Here is a 15,809-nt window from a genome sequence, read left to right as displayed (position 1 = left end):
AAGTGGGAGGTGGCTCTGCTCTGTCTTTAGCCCTGGGTGTGGCTGTGAAAGTTTTGTGGTACCTGTCTTGCACATCACAGTGCCCTGCCTGCTTCCAGTTGGGATGGCTTCATGCAAGCTGCCCAGATCCTCAGGAGCTCCCCAGGGAGTAGCAGGGCTGACCCCCAGCCCCGCTTTGGCTGCGCTCAGGGAGGGTTTAAGAGCTAAGCTTAAGGCAGCAGCCCGAGGCTGGCACTTACTTGCTGGGAGATGCAGTGGCTCCTGTGCCCCCTGGTTCCTGCCTCCTGCCAGGGCTGATGTTCACTGAGGCCAGGTGCAGCCTTGGGGTGAGCCTCAGCATTTCAGAGGTGCTGAACCCTGCGCTCCCACCTCCCCTGAGCTTTGTTGGCCTGGCACAGGGCAGGGACTGGCTGGGTCCATGCTCATGGGGTGCTCTGGGAACCCCACAAGCTGCCCAGCTCAAAAGCACAGCATGTGGAGGTGCAGCACGGGGGGTCTGAGCTCCGTTTAATGCTCCCTGCTGGGACTGACTGCATGGGATGAAGGGCTCCCACAGCATCACCCCTCCTCGGCCACCTGCCCCGCTGTGTCCCCCTGCCCCGGCCGTCCCCTGCTGCCCTCCTTGAACTGCCGCAGGTAGAACTGTGCCGCCAGCTGCTTGGTCATGGTCTTCAGTGCAAGGAAGGCAGCCACAATCTCTGCGACGAGAAAGGCCAGGAAAAGGCTGTGCACGGCCATCTCGAGTGGCAGGCGGATGATGTGGCTGTCTGTCAGCAGGAAGAGCAGGAGGGGGAGCTGGATCAGGAAGGAGAGGAGGAGGAACCCGGCCAGCTCAGGCACCTGCATAAGTAAAGACTGCTGTGATGGGGTGCAGAGGCCATCGCGGGGGGGGGGACACACGACCCTCTCTGCCCCAGGAGCTCCCTGCATCGGCCACTCTGCTGGCCTCGGCACCCGGATGCCGGGGATGTCTCTGCCACACAGAGCTGTGCCTGGACGTGGTGGGATGCTGTCAAGCCCAGTGCTGGAGCGTTGCACCAACAGCACAGGGAGGGGTACAGCAGGAGAGCAAGTGGGTCCCCTTCATCCCCTGCCTCCAGGTCCTGCCTGCACCTGTGATTGTCTCCCAGGACAGCTCCAGGCAGGACTTCAGGAGGAATGGGCAAGTGACAGCCACTCAGGTCCTGAGCAAGGGGACATCCAGCATAGCCACAGCTCACCCAGCAGGGCCGTCCCTCACTCAGCACAGGGGACTTGTGGCCAGGGCGAAGAGATCGCGCTTACCTTCTCCTGCAGGTTCCCCACATAGCCCAGGTAGAGGCGGGAGCCCTCAGCCAGCGAGAGGATGAGGAAGGCAGTGACCAGTAGGAACTGGTAGTGCCACGGCAGCAGGTGGTACTGTAATGGGCACAATCTCATCCCAGCCCACCGTGTGCCCAGCTCTCCATGCCATTTTCCATCCCCTGCACTCTATGCCCAGCTCCCTGTGCCCCCCTCCCTGTCCCCTGCGCCCCATGCCCAGCTCCCCATGCTCTGCCAGCTCCCACCCATGTTGGTGCCCAGCCCTGCCCACTCTGCCCTCCCAGTTTAACCTTCCCTGCCTGGAAAGTTCAGTGGTTGGTCTATGATTTCCATGTCTGGGAGCCGGAGGTGAGTCATCTTGTCTTGTGGGGGACCCATTAATTTTGAAGAGGCTCCCCTCTCCCCTGCTCAGTGTGGCCCCTGCATGCCCAAGGAGGCTGGGCAAGGAGCAGGCTCACCCCCACACACACCCCTTGTGCCCCACGAGACGGTACCTTCAGCTGCAGCATCATCCCCTCAGCCAGGCACCAGACCGGGAAGTAGTAGACGTTGAAGTAGAGCATCATCTGGAGGGGCAGGCTGGCCAGCACCTCATGGGCTAGGCAGGGCAGGCAGGGGTGGGCTGGGCTGCCCAGCACCCCCCCTGCAGCTGGTGGAGGGGAGAGCGATGGCCCCTGCCACGCCAAGGGGGGGCGGCTGGGTAGCAAAACCAGCTGTTTGCAGCAAATGCGCTTATTTTTGCTCCCCCTCATCAGTGGGTGGGTGTGGTGTGGGTACCCTTTGGGTGCTCCCAGCTCAGAGGCACCTGAGCACCCTGGTGATGCGCTGAGCAGGCTTGCGGTGATGAAGCAACAGCACCACCCCCCACCCCCCCCAAACCCCTCTGCCACCAAGCCCTCCTGCCCGTACCTGGGTGATAGGTGTGGGCAGCGCCGCTGTCCCATGTCTTGTTGTTGATGAAGAGGGAGCTGCTGAACACGGCCAAGCCCCAGCGGAGGTTGGGGGGCAGAGGGGTGTGTGCAGCCATGGCCAGCAGCTGAGCCCTATTTGCCCCAGCCCGGCTCAGCCGGGATTAGCCAGAAGGTAATTAGTGGGATGACAGGTCAGGCTAATGCGTGGGGCCACTTGGCCATTGGTTCCCTGGGGCCAGGGCAGCTGAGCTGGGAGGAGGATGTGGGGAAGGAAAATTCCCCCTTCCCCGGACACCAAGCCCATGTGGGAGCCACAAGCATACAGAGCATCTCCCCTCCACAGCAGCTTGCAGGGGATGAGCAGCAGGTTGTACCCATCACCGTGATGGGCATCCCCAGCCTGCTCTGCCCCACCGCACCCTCTCCCAGCTGGGTTGTATCAACATAATTATTGCTTAAAACTCCCTGACAGACAAGATGTCCTGGGGGTGAAGATGGTGCTCTTTGCTAGAAATGCTTCTTCAAAGTCTCCAGACTCATGGAGTGTTTCACTCATCACCGTGAGCTTCCCTGCTAACGGGCTGCCCCTGTGGGTCTCCATGCTGTTCAGTGTCCCCAAGCCCTATCCAGGTTTGGGGTCCTGGGGAGGACAGTGGGGGGACAGTGTGTGAGAGGGTGGTTGAGCTGGAAGTGAAGTGGATTTTGCAGAAAATCTGACCAAGTGTGGAAAAAATACACCCTGCTACAAGCATTGGCCTGTTATTAGGTAAGGACACTGAGCTAAGGGAGGACAATGGTTGAGCAGAAAGGCCCATGAGGTCCTTCTGGTCTATTTGGCCATGCCTGGACAGCTGAAGATGCCACTGGTGAGAAGATGGTCTCCACTGCATCAGGGATGGTGTTTAACCACAGCCTGCAACACCTCCCAGCCTCAGAAGTGACACTGGGAAGACTTGCCTGGAGATGGTTGGCCACCACCATTCAGCTCAGACCAGTTCTAGCTGAGACAAGGGCAGCCAGCCCACAGGGCAGGAGGACAAGTGTGCCACTGCAGGAAAGGAAGAAGGTGAAACTGTTTGTGTTACCACAACCTCCTTGGGGGCTGCAAGAAGGAACAAAGCTAGGAGTAAATGCCAGTACATGAAGAGGCAACATTCACCCAAGCAATATCCAAAGTGCAAAAGCAAATGCAGAGATAGATGGATGAAGGGTGAGGCTATACTTAGTCTGGGAAACCATCTTGTGTAGAGCAGTGATTTTTTTAAGTGAAGTCTTAGGACACAAGGGAACTAAAAATAAACCTGTCAGCTGGTATGATGCTGCAACAAGACATCCAGATGGGTTCTTGGGTGTGCGGGAACAGAAGGTGTGCTGTGCCCAACACATGGCTCCCTGGGTCCTGCCAGCACACAGGGTGAGATGCCGGCAGGGCAACTGGCAAAGCCCAGCCTCTGAGGAGCAGGAGCTGGTGGAGAGCTTGGGGTATGTGGTCATCATGTCTGCGTGGGTGACCCAGGTGAGCAACCTAGAAGCTATGTGGGCAATCTGGTGAAGCCAAACATGATGAGGCAATGCAGTTGGGGATCACTAACAAGCTGCATCTGCCCCAGCTGGGTTTAGCTAACGGTGCTCGTTCCCAATAGGAACAGGTGGTTTCTTAAGAGCTGGAAACTTTTTGTCCTGGCATGGGAGGTTGAAAGATCTGCATGGAGAGGTGGCAAAGGAGACAACCCAGCCTTGCCCCACTCCAGGACATGCTCACCACCGGTAAGCATTTTCCAAGGTGCTGGACGAGGGGTCCCAAGTCCAACACCATCTCCCACACCGGTGTGGAGGAGCCATGCCTGCTGGTCAGTGTCGGGATGCCCAGCTCTGCGGGCAGCTCTGCCCATGACCCAGCATCTGTCCTAAGGAAAGCCAGGGTGGTGACTGGGGTTTCTTGTGTCATGGGGTGATGTTCCCAGCCCCAGCTGAAACAGCTCCTCTCTAAGATGGGGGAATGGGACTTGTTCCCCACACTGCAGCCGTAAGCTGGGGCAGAAGGTCCTTCCTAAGCCACTGCATGGTCTTCAGCTCCATGAACATGGGGGTGATGCTTCCTGTGCACAGCTCATGTCCAACACTGGATGAGGCCCTAGCAGAGATGAAGGAGTCAAAGGGCATCTTCCTGAAAAACGAAGCACCCTGACAATCTGTCCAGGAGGACTCCAGAGGATGCCAAGCCTTCAGGTGAGCAGGAAGACAGAGGCCTTGGAAAACCTCAGCCAAGATGTGCTGGGGGAGCATGGGAGCTGTCAGTCTCACCCAGAGTGGAAGATGTGCTGGAGACCCCAGGGGGGAAACCCACAGAGCTCCAGGGGCTGCCACCATGCGGTGTCCTGGTGTCCCCAGGCACCCCCAGCCGGGTCCCCCAGGGAGCTGCCGAAGCAGAGTCCGACCACCCCACCAGCAAGACCTGGGATGCAAACCCACATGTCCCTGTCAAGTGTGCAGAGCCAGGGCAGCAGGCTGGGCAGCTGCCTCCGCCTGGGCAGCGTGCATGTTCCCAGCCTCTCTGCAAAAGCCCTGCCCGGTGCATCAGGAGCTGAGCAGCCCCGGCCACCTCTGCCCTCAGAGAAAGCCCTCACCCGCACTGCACTGGGGACGGAGATGTCGACATTTGCCTTTTGGGACCTATGATGAAACTTGCAAGTTCGCATCTCTTCGTAACGTAATGATGCAAGAAAAGGACCCTGTTCATTGCTGCATGCTGAAGCATGCACATCCCTGCCTACTGTCCCCACAGGTCACACCACCTGGGAAAAACCTTGCCGTGAAACAAGGAGAGACCAACGGGAGATGTGACAGACTACTGCTGACATTTCTACCCAGCAAAGATCAGAAAGTCTGGAAATAAATACAGGTGAGCTAGCCACAAGTGGGAAGCCTTCACAGAAGAGGTGCTTGCACCACCCAGTCAACCTGCAGAGGTGACCCAAGGCCTTGGAAGGAGTCAGAGATGATCCAGATCCCAAGAATAGTACTGCTTTAATTCACATGGGGTGAATCAAATTAAAAATATAAATCCTCTTGCTTTGGGCTCAGGGTAAAACACTGACTGCTGGGGAAAAAAACCCTCCCCAAGAACAGAGTGCTAGAGGCTCTCCAAGGGGGTGTTGTCACCCCCTCGGCTCTGCTGGGCTGATGGACATGGGACTGTGGGTTGGCCAGGTCCACTCCCAAGCTGGAGATAAGGCTCTTCTTCCAGCAAGGGGCAGAAAACACAACAGCAGAGCACCAACGTGGAAAGCCGAGATGAGAAATGCAGTCTTGTCACTAGGCGACAGGAGGAATGAGTGACAATGGCCAGAAATACTCCGGCTACTTTTCCTGGAGTAACGTCTCAGCAGCAGCACTAATCCTGTGATCATCGTTAAGGAGAGAGACATCACAAGGCTGTCTGGAAGGATGGCTACCAAGCCTAGGGGCTGCAGTTCGGCTGTCGCACCTCTCCAGGGAGCGCCTGCTCCGCACCCCAGGGACTGACCGAGAGCTGCCAGTGCACAAGTCCAAACTGAGTCCCGAGAGATGGGGAGCAGCGCTCCAGTCCCTTGTCTGCTCCAGGACAGGGAGATACTGTGGGCGACCGATAAGCTCCAGGGACACACCTCTATGGGGGGTCTGGACAGGGAGACCAGCCTGGAGAAGGGAGAATGCGAAACAAACACAGGCTGTCCAGAGACCACCCAATGTGACTCCCATCTCCCTGGCCCCCTCAGGCGCTCCCTAGGACGGGTGGGCACAGGGACAGCTGTGGCAAGCGCTGCAGCCATGCAGAGAGGGAGCGGATGTCAGGCTCCATGGGGATGCGCATCAGAGCTCCGCCGGGAATGAAGATTTGGGAAGGGGCAACATGCTTGAAAGCACAGGGAGCAACGAAAGGCACTCGCACTATTTACGGGGGTGAGGGACGTGCTTGGAGCAGACCCGCCTGGGGACCCCCCAGCCCATCGGCAGGATCCACGGCCACATGGCACCCATGCCTGCTGTCAGTGCCAAACCCCGCTCTCTCTGGGGGCTGCTTTTCCAGCATCCCATGGGAACTGCAACAGCAGAGCCCCAGCCTGGTAGGCACCGGGGCAGAGGAGCCATCAGCGGTCTGCTGGGAAGGTAAGTACAGTGACGGGCACTGGGTTCATCCAAGTCTCAAAGGGAAATGACTCAGCCGCGGCGTTCCCGCTTGTCCATGGAGCTGCCATCCCGTCTCCTCACAGCAAGCACAGCATCAGGAGGGTGCAGCCACCAGCGGCATTAGGAACCTTTCCCAGTTAGCCAGGACATATCTCCGGTTCTAAAAGAGAGAAAACAGCAGTGCTGTGAGGTGACTCCCAGCGTGCACAAGCAAATGTGCTCGGTGTGCCTGGGCACTGCCCTCAGCGCTAGTCCCGTCACTGGTTATCAGTCCCCACCCCAGCACCCGTGCTGCTGTGCACAGAGGCACAGCGCTTTAGAGGGCAGGATGGCAGCACCCCTTCCTCCACCCTCACTCACACGTCACTAAAACTGCCCAAAAACTCACGTGCAGATCCTCAATTCCATCTAAAACTGAGTTCAAATAGTATTTTTTTAACCTAAAACAAGCTCTTCTGGCATTCAGCTGAAAATTTATGGAAAGCCACCAAACGGCAGGCATCTCCCCAGCTGAGCAGGGTTTCAGCCCAAAGGCAGCTGCCTGTTCCCAACAGACCTGTGCACCAGCACCATGCCCGCCCGCCCCCAGCCCAGCTCCAGTCACCCCCAGCCCCACCACCCAGCACAGCAGCATTGCCTGCTGCAGTTTGCGGGGCAGGCTGCAAAACAAGCACGCAGCTGTAACCAGTATCCCCACACAGGAATTAGGGACATGGCCCAAGCAGGGGGCTGGTTGTCCCTTTTGCCAGCCCTTCACGCCCAGCGCACCCTGGACCCCAAACCGAACGTACTTGCCATGACGGACAAACAGCCTAAAAGGTGCGAGAGCAGCAGGAGACAGAGAGAGAAAAGACATTTAGGTTTACGATGGTCCGGCTTCCTCCAGGCTCTCTAAGCCCCACCATGGGGACCATAGCTCCTCCCATCGCCGGGCTGCCCATGAGATGCCACCTCCCTTCCAGCTGCAAACTGGGTGGCCAGCAACCATTTCCCGATATACTGGAGATGATGGGCACAACCCTGCCCCGGTCACTGGTGGCTGGGTGGATCCTCGACTTGCTCTCCATCCTGGGGGTGCCCAGGGTGTCTGAACTGGCTCGGGGCTGCCTGGGGGCTGGGAGTGCTTCTCTCCCTGAGCTTTTGAAAGTCTGCTTTTATTCCAGATGTGGAAACACCCCAGGGACAGGGACCCACATTCCCCCCTCAGCTCTGATTCCCACTCTAAAGGATCCTTCCCAGCTGTTACCACCTCCCTGACGTTTGCCTTCCAGCACAGCATGTTCTGCACCCACCCTTTGCATACAGGGGTTCACTCTTCTGTGCAAAGCCTTAAAAACAAAGTGAAGGGACAAAAATGCACTTTGCCTATAAGCTACGCCCCAATGAACCGGAGGCTGAGACACGGAGGGCCGGTGCCCCAGCACCACGAGCTCTCCGGGCTTTGCTCTTGCAGAGGGTTGCGAACAGGCTGCATACCCAGCCCCTCTCTGCGGGTCCCCTAGAGTGACTGGGCGCCCAGGAACACCCCAGCATCAGGCAGTGCTGCCTTGGTGATATGCTGGCACCCAGTGGCAGTGAGTACCACTGTCCCATCACGTCTGTGCAAGGATTTGGATCCGGGTGTTTAAGACCAACCCCCTGTGTGTGGGATGCCAGACCTGGAGGTGGCTGGAAGGCAACATTGTGGGGACAGAGTGAGTGGGGCAGGAAGGGAGATGCGAGAAGGGTACAGAGTGGGGAGCAGCAGGAAAGAGCTGCCCAGCACCCATCGGGGTCCTGCCTCAGGGTGCTCAGCCCTGCCCTGCACCTCATGGCTGTGCTCAGCCCCTGCCCTGGCACTGCTGGTTCCCGCAGTGCGTCTACTTACTCCACATCACGCTTTCGGATGGTCCTGCCGGCAGCCAGGACCTCAGCCACCTTGGACACGATAGGGTCGTAGTTCATGCTGGCCACAGCCACCACCTCATCGCTCCTAGGGCCGGGCAGAGCAGAGCGGTTAGGGCAGCCCTGGGTGGCCATGGATCCATCACCCAAAAAGCAACATGCTGGAGAGAAGCAGGAAGCAAAGAGAAACACCCACTCCAGGGTCAGGGCCTGTCCCGAGGCGTGAGCACCACAGGGACTGTGCTAGTGGTGTGGGACAAGGGACAGGGAGAGGGCTCGGAGCTGGCACTGCAGCCTGGCACCACTGTGGTCTCACCAATGTTCACATGTTGGCATGGCGAGCGTCACTAGGGTGCCCAGGGGATGGAGACAGCTCTGGGCACCCTGGCATGTATGGGAAAACACCAGCAAAGGTGGATCTTATGGTGGACAAAACCCTGGACATCAGCAAGGATGCCCAGTGGTTGCTGCCATCCGAGCAGGCGATCCCTGCGCTGCTGCCCTGTATGGAGGGAGCGCAGAAGCGGGTGGTCAGGATTTCTCTGTGGGACACTCGCTTGCGCTGCTCCACATCCCCTTCCTCCAAGTGGGCAGAGTCCCCACCTCCAAGCTGCCCCACAGGCACGTTCCTCCCAAAGCACTGGCATGGCTGGGGTGTCCAACACCAGGGTCCCACTAGCCCCAGTGATGAAACCCCTGTGTATATGGGATGTCCAGCAGCACATCCCAGTCCAGCTGACAATCACCCACCAGGATGCCAGTGCTGGTGGTACAACAAAACCTCAAAGGCTGAATGGGAAACAAATTAAGCGGAAGGGAAGAGGATGTAAAAATGCTGGAGGAGCTTTGGCTAAAGGTCACAAGGCAAACAAGACGGGCTCTTCTGCTTTGAGGTTTGCAGAGGTCAACCTGAGTGCAAATCTTCGAAGACAGAACCCAGGAGATGACTCATAAATAGATAACTGAATAGACAAACAATGTAAAGATCAGAGAATGTGTGTGGGTAAGATATTAAACACTGGTGATATTGTTGAGTAAGCTGAAGAGTAGAAGCACCCAGCAAATCAAGATCTGCTCTTCAATCTACTGCCAGAGAGCTCCGTGACCAACAGAGCAAAGAGCAGCTGGGGCAGGGGGGGAACATGTGCCTGATTCCCAAGAGGAAGAGAGCAGAAGCCATGTTTCAGAGGACACTTCATCTCTATGGAGCCATGGGACTTGAAGTAATCTCTCACAGCTGTCCCACAAAGCCACAGGGTACCTCCATCACAGAAGAGTATCCATTTCAAAAGGTTCTGATTGATTCCTAAATAAACTCACTACAAATAAGGGAGAGCAAGTCGGAAACAGAGCAGTGGTCTGTCTTCCCTGTCCCGTGGGTGAGCATAGGTGTACAGAGCAGACCAGGAGCCCAGAATCATCTCTGGAGCCACTGGAGTTTGGCCACAGCTTAGTCCACACCAGCCAGGCTCCAGCACAGGGTGCTGCTCCACGGGAATGGTTGCGGGAAAGGGGAGCTGCTGCATTGCCAGGAGCTCTAAAAACATGATTTGGATGCCATTGGAAATCCCATCTCAAGCATCCTTAGCTCACTGCAGAGATGTGTACCTACAGCAGAGGTGATCTCTGATAGCCTGCGGCTCTTCCATCCAGCAGACAAGGTGAGAATAAGGAGTAACAGACAGATGTTGACAAGCAATACATTCACACCAGAAAAGAGGCATCCGTGGCAGGCAGCGAGGACAATTAACCATCCAACAAGATTACAAAGCACATGTGTGTTCAGCTGAACTGCCTGCTGGGCTGTCATGTTCAAGGGCTGCTGCTGCGATTTAGAAGAGCTCTTCGTTTTCTGAGCCTGCATCTTCTCTGCTGTGAGCTGGAGCATCCCACATCAGCAGTGCCTTTTAAACATTTTGTCTGACAGATGGGGAAGCCAGGAGGGATCCTTCTTTTTCAAAAGGTCTTCAGGGGCAACACTAGTGCCCGTCCTGAACCTGGGATTTGGAGCAATCAGAAGTCTTGGTGTAAAGGGTGAGGGAAGATGGACCACTGTGGACGAGCACTGTGTCTACACGGTCTTCCCTTCCTCTGCAGGGTTCAACGCAATAGAAGTGGGGAACCATGAAGACGACAACCACAGCAACTCCCTGGATATTCCAATATCTCCAAGACATCAGCCTTTTCTGGCTGAGGTGCTGTAGTGAAAGCAGCCTCCCATGGGGACATCTGCAGAGCACCGTCCTGGACACCCCAACAGTTCACACAGCTCTGAACGGGGATAAGTAACCAGCTTTCTCCTTCAAACTCTGGGGAAAAAAGAGCCTTATTGTGAAAGCTGATGCTGAGGACAGGCTCCGGGAGTGGGAACCACCAGCGGTTCATTCAACCACCAAGACAGCACACACCAAAAGAGTCCAAACCGTCAGGTGGGCACGGCAGAAAGAAGCAGGAGGGGCTGGTCGATTTGGGACAGCGTCCTCAGTCCAAAAGCATTAGCACCAACCAGAAGAACTATCACCAAATGAGAAAAAGAGGAAGAAATGCTCCCGGTGGCCTCTCACAGAAGCAGAGATGGGAACTTGGTTACAGCCAAGCAAAGCAGTGGGAGATGCACTGGCTGGCCCCCCACCAGCCGGCATTCCCCCAGTACCTCCGGCTCTCAGTGCAGGATGCCGTCCTGGTACCCAAAAGCCTTCTCCGGGAGTCCCTCCTGGGTGGCAGAACAACACAGCGCTTAGCGGTGGACCCCCGCCGCCCACCCTCTGGGAGCTGCTGCCCACCAAGCCCAGCAGCTGCCGGTGGCACGCTGAGCATGGGACCACTGCACAGAGCAGGGATTATGCACCTTGCTTGGGGCTTTCCTTTTGAACGGGCTCTACAGATGTTTAATTAAAGAAATCTGACATTTCCTTTCTAATTAGGGTTGGGGTAATTAGCTAAATGCTCTGGTATGGAAAGGAGGAATAGAGGTTTCAAAGAAGATTATATGCTGCAAAGAAATGTGTGCCAGTGCGGCTCGTGGATGCCTGGCCCCATAATGCTGCATTCGCTGCACACAGGGAACTGCCAGCAAGGCCAGGGGACCTGAGGCAGGGCAACGCAATGGCTGTGGAGCGGCTTTGCAGGGGACGCAGCTGCAAAAGTACACACAATTCTGCAAACCATTGCAGCAAAACTGCCGAAAATGGCGTTTTATCTTCCCCCGGCTCACACGCATTGCGCAAACTGTGTGTTTTAAAATGCTGCTTTGGCAGTTATGTGATTTAAATGCACTTCAAAACATCAAGCTCTGGTGAGATGATCTCTGCAGAGCAGGAGCTGCCTCCTGCCCAGAGCTCCCTCCTAATCCCGGCCTGAATGCTGCTGCCGAGCAGTTCGATCGCTGAGCCGGGCAGACCTTCACTTCCCTGGTTTCACTCTCCCCATCCTTACTATTAGAAAGCACTTGAGGAAATCCCCTCCGTCTCCAGGCATCAGGAGGCTCTGTGGCCATCAATTTTGGATTGGGATGGGACAAAGGCAACAAAAGAATAAACAATCAGCAAATATTTGGGGGATAAATTCATGGCGCACGGTCTTGCCAGTCTAAACAGCCAGTATGGCTCGAGAACAGTGGAGCCAACACGTCCCAGCTGTCAACACATCTCAGGAAAATATTCCCAGATAGGCTCCCAGTCTGGGGAAGAGCTGGGTTTCACTACAGGTGGAACAAAAGCTCCTGAACTCTTGCTAACCTTCATGGCTTGTTAATAGACAGAAGAGGGGTTTGAGATTAATTTGTCAAACCAGAAGCAGAAACGGCAATGCCTGAGCTCCCAGTCCAGCCCTGGTTGCAAACGATTAACACAGTGATGAGATGGAAAGGAAATCTTTGATGGGAATTGCCAGCAACAAATTAACAGAAGCCATTATCTGCTCTCAGATATTATGTTAACAGGTAAAGTGCTTACATCCGGCAGAGACCCTGGGTCCAAAGACCAATTTAACTTGCTTTATGCTTAGCACATTGTTTCTCTAGGGCCTTTTATTAATGTCCTGCAACATGTGTCCAGAGAGGAACAAAACTGACAGAAGCTCTGGCAAAAATATTTTCCAGCCTAGCAAAACAAGCTTAGATGAATGTTTGCATAGGAATGTGGAGAAGAGAAACACTTACTTGGTATAAAATGCCACAAACTTCAGTTCATCTAAATCTCCCTGAATGACAACATCATCAAATCCTTCCCCATGGCCTGGAAGGCAGACAAGAAGTGGATTCAGCAACAATTCCCCTGGATCCAGCTCTCACCCTTAAGACAGAGTGTTTCAATCCAGAGCTACACAAAGAGCATACTGCAAAGACCAGCACCAAAAGATGAGGGTACCAAAAAGCACCCCTTCTTGTTTAGAGAAGTGCAAGTTCAGGGAGACTGTCTCTGTTCACGCTGGGCCATCCCTCCTTGTGACCACAGCCATCCCTCTGTCCCCGCACTCCACAGCCATGAGCAGACAGGTTCCAGAGGAGATACCAAAACCCTCAGGAGACAGGAAGGGAAGCAGACCCAAGGCAGAGGTTGGCGTGGAGGGCCCACAGCAAGGGACGTGGCTGTGGCTTCTCTATCCCAGGACACCTCCACCAGCACAAACTCTACAAGCAGCCTTGGGGAGCCCCTTACCAGCATATCGGATGCTCTTCCCGAACATAGCAGTCCACAGGTACGGGACTGTGCTGATCTCCATGCCGTGGGCCAGCATGTTCAGCGCAGCTATACGGCCTGGAAGACAGAAGCAGCGGAATAAGCGAGGAAGCTCCGCGCCAGGGCAAGCGTTGTGGTCTGCCCTTGGGTCACAGCATAGCATCAACATCTTTAGTCCCAGAGTACAGGGAAACCAAGACCTTCTGCTTAGTCAAAAAAAAAACCCAAAACCCATACAGCAACAAGCACCACCAAGGAAACACGTCGCATCAGCCGAGGCTGGGCTCGCACTCCTCCCCGGCGGGAGGGCAGCCGATCACACCAGGGTCGCTAGGCTTGCAGTGGTAAAGGGGAGAATGGTCTCAGCTCTGCAGCATGCTCCTGGGCCAGCCCAGTGGCATAGGCAGCCCAGCTGGGGATGTAAGCCCGAGCTAACATTATTAGGATGTGAGCTTCTAAGTATCCCAGGGCAAGGAGAAGATTGGGCTCCTGCAGTGACTGCAGACGCCAGGGAGCACATGACGTATGGGAAAGCCCATCCCTGGGCACCTCTGTGTTTGTAACGAGGCATTGTTAGACAATGCACATCCAGAAGGCTGACAAATGAAGGCATATCAGACAGGATAAAATATACATGCTTCAAAACATTTAATACAACTACCCAGTTTCCCTGCTGGCAGTTGTCTCATTCTCTCGCTAGAGGGCTTGGAAATTTCCTGGGCATCTGGAAAAGGCTCTTCTCCCTAAGTAATTTGTTGTTGCAAAGCGAAGGGACAGAAAAGCACCTACCATGCATATGGGCCATCTGCCAGTGAGGGACATTCACCTTCTTATTATTCCTCAAAGCCAGCGGGAACGTGACAGCGTCACCGGCTGCGAAGACTCCGGGAATGTTGGTTTGCATCATCTGCAGGGGGGAAGCAGAAGTGTGCATCGGTGGGGTTTGCACCCTACACAAACAAACAGAGAACTGCTCTAGAGCTGCCATGGTCCCCAGGAACACATGGGCAACCTCTGCTCAGCTGTGGGACTCCCAGGTGGGATTTGATTTAGCATTCTTCACTTTCAGAGCAGACCATGCAGGCAGGGACCTACAGCATCTCTCTGCCAGTGGGTTATGTAGTAAAGAGAGACATAGACTGGTGTCCTTGAGCCCCTCTTAGAAGACTGGGGTCTGTTGGTGTTTGCAAACAGAGCCTGGCTTATTGCATATATGAGCAATAAGTGCAGGGGTGGGTGGCAATGAGCTCCAGTCCCCCCCGACATGCTCCTCGCTCACAGCACCTATCAGCACCAATGCTGCTCCCATCGGGGACACTGGTGGTGAGGAGGAAAGATGAGATACTCTGAGATCCTTGAAAAGATTTCTTTCCCCCTCAAAATATCCACACCGTTCCAGGACAGCTCAGAGCTGGACCCAAGCCACAGCATCCAGGGCTGGGATTTGCAAACCCTTCACTTGCAGGGGGCTCCCAGGCACTCCGACGTGATGCTCCCAGCATCTCAGCTGATGAAACACCCCTGCCACAGCAGTTTGGAGCCTCGGGGAAGCTCATCTTGGAGGACAGCGGACTCAGCTCCTCCTGCTCTCCCCCCTGGCAGGGGCCTCCCCCCAGGCTCACCTTGTTGACCACGATGAAGCCTTTGGAGTCGATGTTGATGCCACTCTGCTTGAGAAAGCCCGTCGCTGGCACTGCACCTGTGGGAGAAGGCAAAGGCAGCTGGTGCGGTAGCCGGGCATCCCTGCAGCCCTGCGAGGGGCTGACCCTGAGGCCAGCAGATCCCCCCTCGCCCAGACAACCCATCCGCCCCAAAGGAACGGCAGCGGGCTGCTCCGGAACAGGGAGCAGAGCCAGGCACCCTACAGAGCCCCCCACGACATCACCCTCTGCACCCCCAGAGTCCCTATGACTCTCCAAGCCATCAGCGCACCACTGTCATCTGCCCACCACCTTTTTCTAATGCTCAAAGATAATTTTCAATCCACTTCTCTTTTATAGATGTTTTGAAAATAATATATTTAAAAGGGAGCCCTCAGGTTTCCAGAGAGGGCGCCTCTGCCTCTCCCACAATCTTCAGCTTTCATTTTCCTGTTTTGATCTTTTTTTTTCCACTAGCCTTCACAAATTGGAGTAGTTAATAGAACAACAAAAGCAGAATTAAACTAGTTCTCTGATCCTTCCAGTCTGCAACATTTTGAAAAGTTACAGAGTGAAACAGGGATTTTTCTTCCTCCAAGTGTAAAAGTGAAAAATAACCTCTTCTGTGGCAGCAGCAGCAATTAAAAAAAAAAAAAAAAAAAAAAAAAAATCAGTTTGGGGAGGCTTTAAAAAAAAACATAACCAACTTGAGAGGATGAAATTGGTTTGAATGGGGGTTTTTTTCTGGAAAAACTGAAACCGTTACTATTTTCCAGATATATTTTCAGTTGCATTTTGGGGTGGAGGCTCTAGAAAGGCCTTTTTCAGCTTTGCTATGCAGTCCTGTGTGTGGCAGCTGAGTGGGGCTGGCACATCACTGCCACGTCCCCTCCAGCTTCTCCTCTGCTGAGCAAAGCACCACCAGCCTGCTGGGCTCTGCACCCACAGCGACAGCTCCTTACCAACACCGACGACACACACGTCGGCACGCAGGACCTTCCCGCTCTTCAGCACAACCTCCTTCAGCTGCATGAGACACAGGAGGACATCACGGTTATTTTGGGGACAAAAAAAAAAAACAAACAAAAAAAACCCCTGTAGCAGCAGCAAGCCAAGGGGCAGCTCACTTCATTTTTGACATGCACATTGACCATAATTCCTTACAACAGCAGCAGGAGGAGGGTGAGAGCAACGAAACCCCACACACCGTGCTGGAGCACGTT

The 15,809-nt window shown here is 55.2% G+C and overlaps 2 protein-coding genes across 4 annotated transcripts in view; both read right to left on the bottom strand.

Moving 5' to 3' along the window:
- Window positions 1-558: 558 nt before the first annotated feature.
- Window positions 559-3,210, bottom strand: LOC126040901 (transmembrane protein 17B-like). The gene is given in 5 exon segments (XM_049805953.1): window positions 559-840; window positions 1,285-1,398; window positions 1,797-1,985; window positions 1,988-1,998; window positions 2,212-3,210. Coding segments are annotated over 5 exon segments (714 nt in total). The 5' UTR covers window positions 2,330-3,210.
- A 2,645-nt stretch (window positions 3,211-5,855) lies between these two features.
- AIFM3 (apoptosis inducing factor mitochondria associated 3) overlaps window positions 5,856-15,809 on the bottom strand; it is a 48,204-nt gene continuing 38,250 nt past the window's right edge. For 2 of the 3 annotated variants that reach the window (XM_049805331.1, XM_049805334.1), the window contains 7 exons: window positions 15,549-15,612; window positions 14,569-14,645; window positions 13,736-13,853; window positions 12,926-13,024; window positions 12,427-12,502; window positions 8,251-8,355; window positions 5,856-6,543 (listed from right to left, as the gene is read on the bottom strand). In XM_049805331.1, the coding sequence (XP_049661288.1) occupies window positions 6,504-6,543; window positions 8,251-8,355; window positions 12,427-12,502; window positions 12,926-13,024; window positions 13,736-13,853; window positions 14,569-14,645; window positions 15,549-15,612 (579 nt within the window). In that variant the 3' untranslated portion in view covers window positions 5,856-6,503. Of the gene's footprint in view, window positions 6,544-8,250; window positions 8,429-12,426; window positions 12,503-12,925; window positions 13,025-13,735; window positions 13,854-14,568; window positions 14,646-15,548; window positions 15,613-15,809 lie in introns of those variants that run through there. The other variant, XM_049805333.1, reaches the window with a different exon arrangement.

This window comes from Accipiter gentilis, chromosome 7, assembly GCF_929443795.1.
Source record: "Accipiter gentilis chromosome 7, bAccGen1.1, whole genome shotgun sequence".
NCBI classification, from domain to species: Eukaryota; Metazoa; Chordata; class Aves; order Accipitriformes; family Accipitridae; genus Astur; species Astur gentilis.
This window is presented reverse-complemented; position numbering and strand designations above follow the sequence as displayed.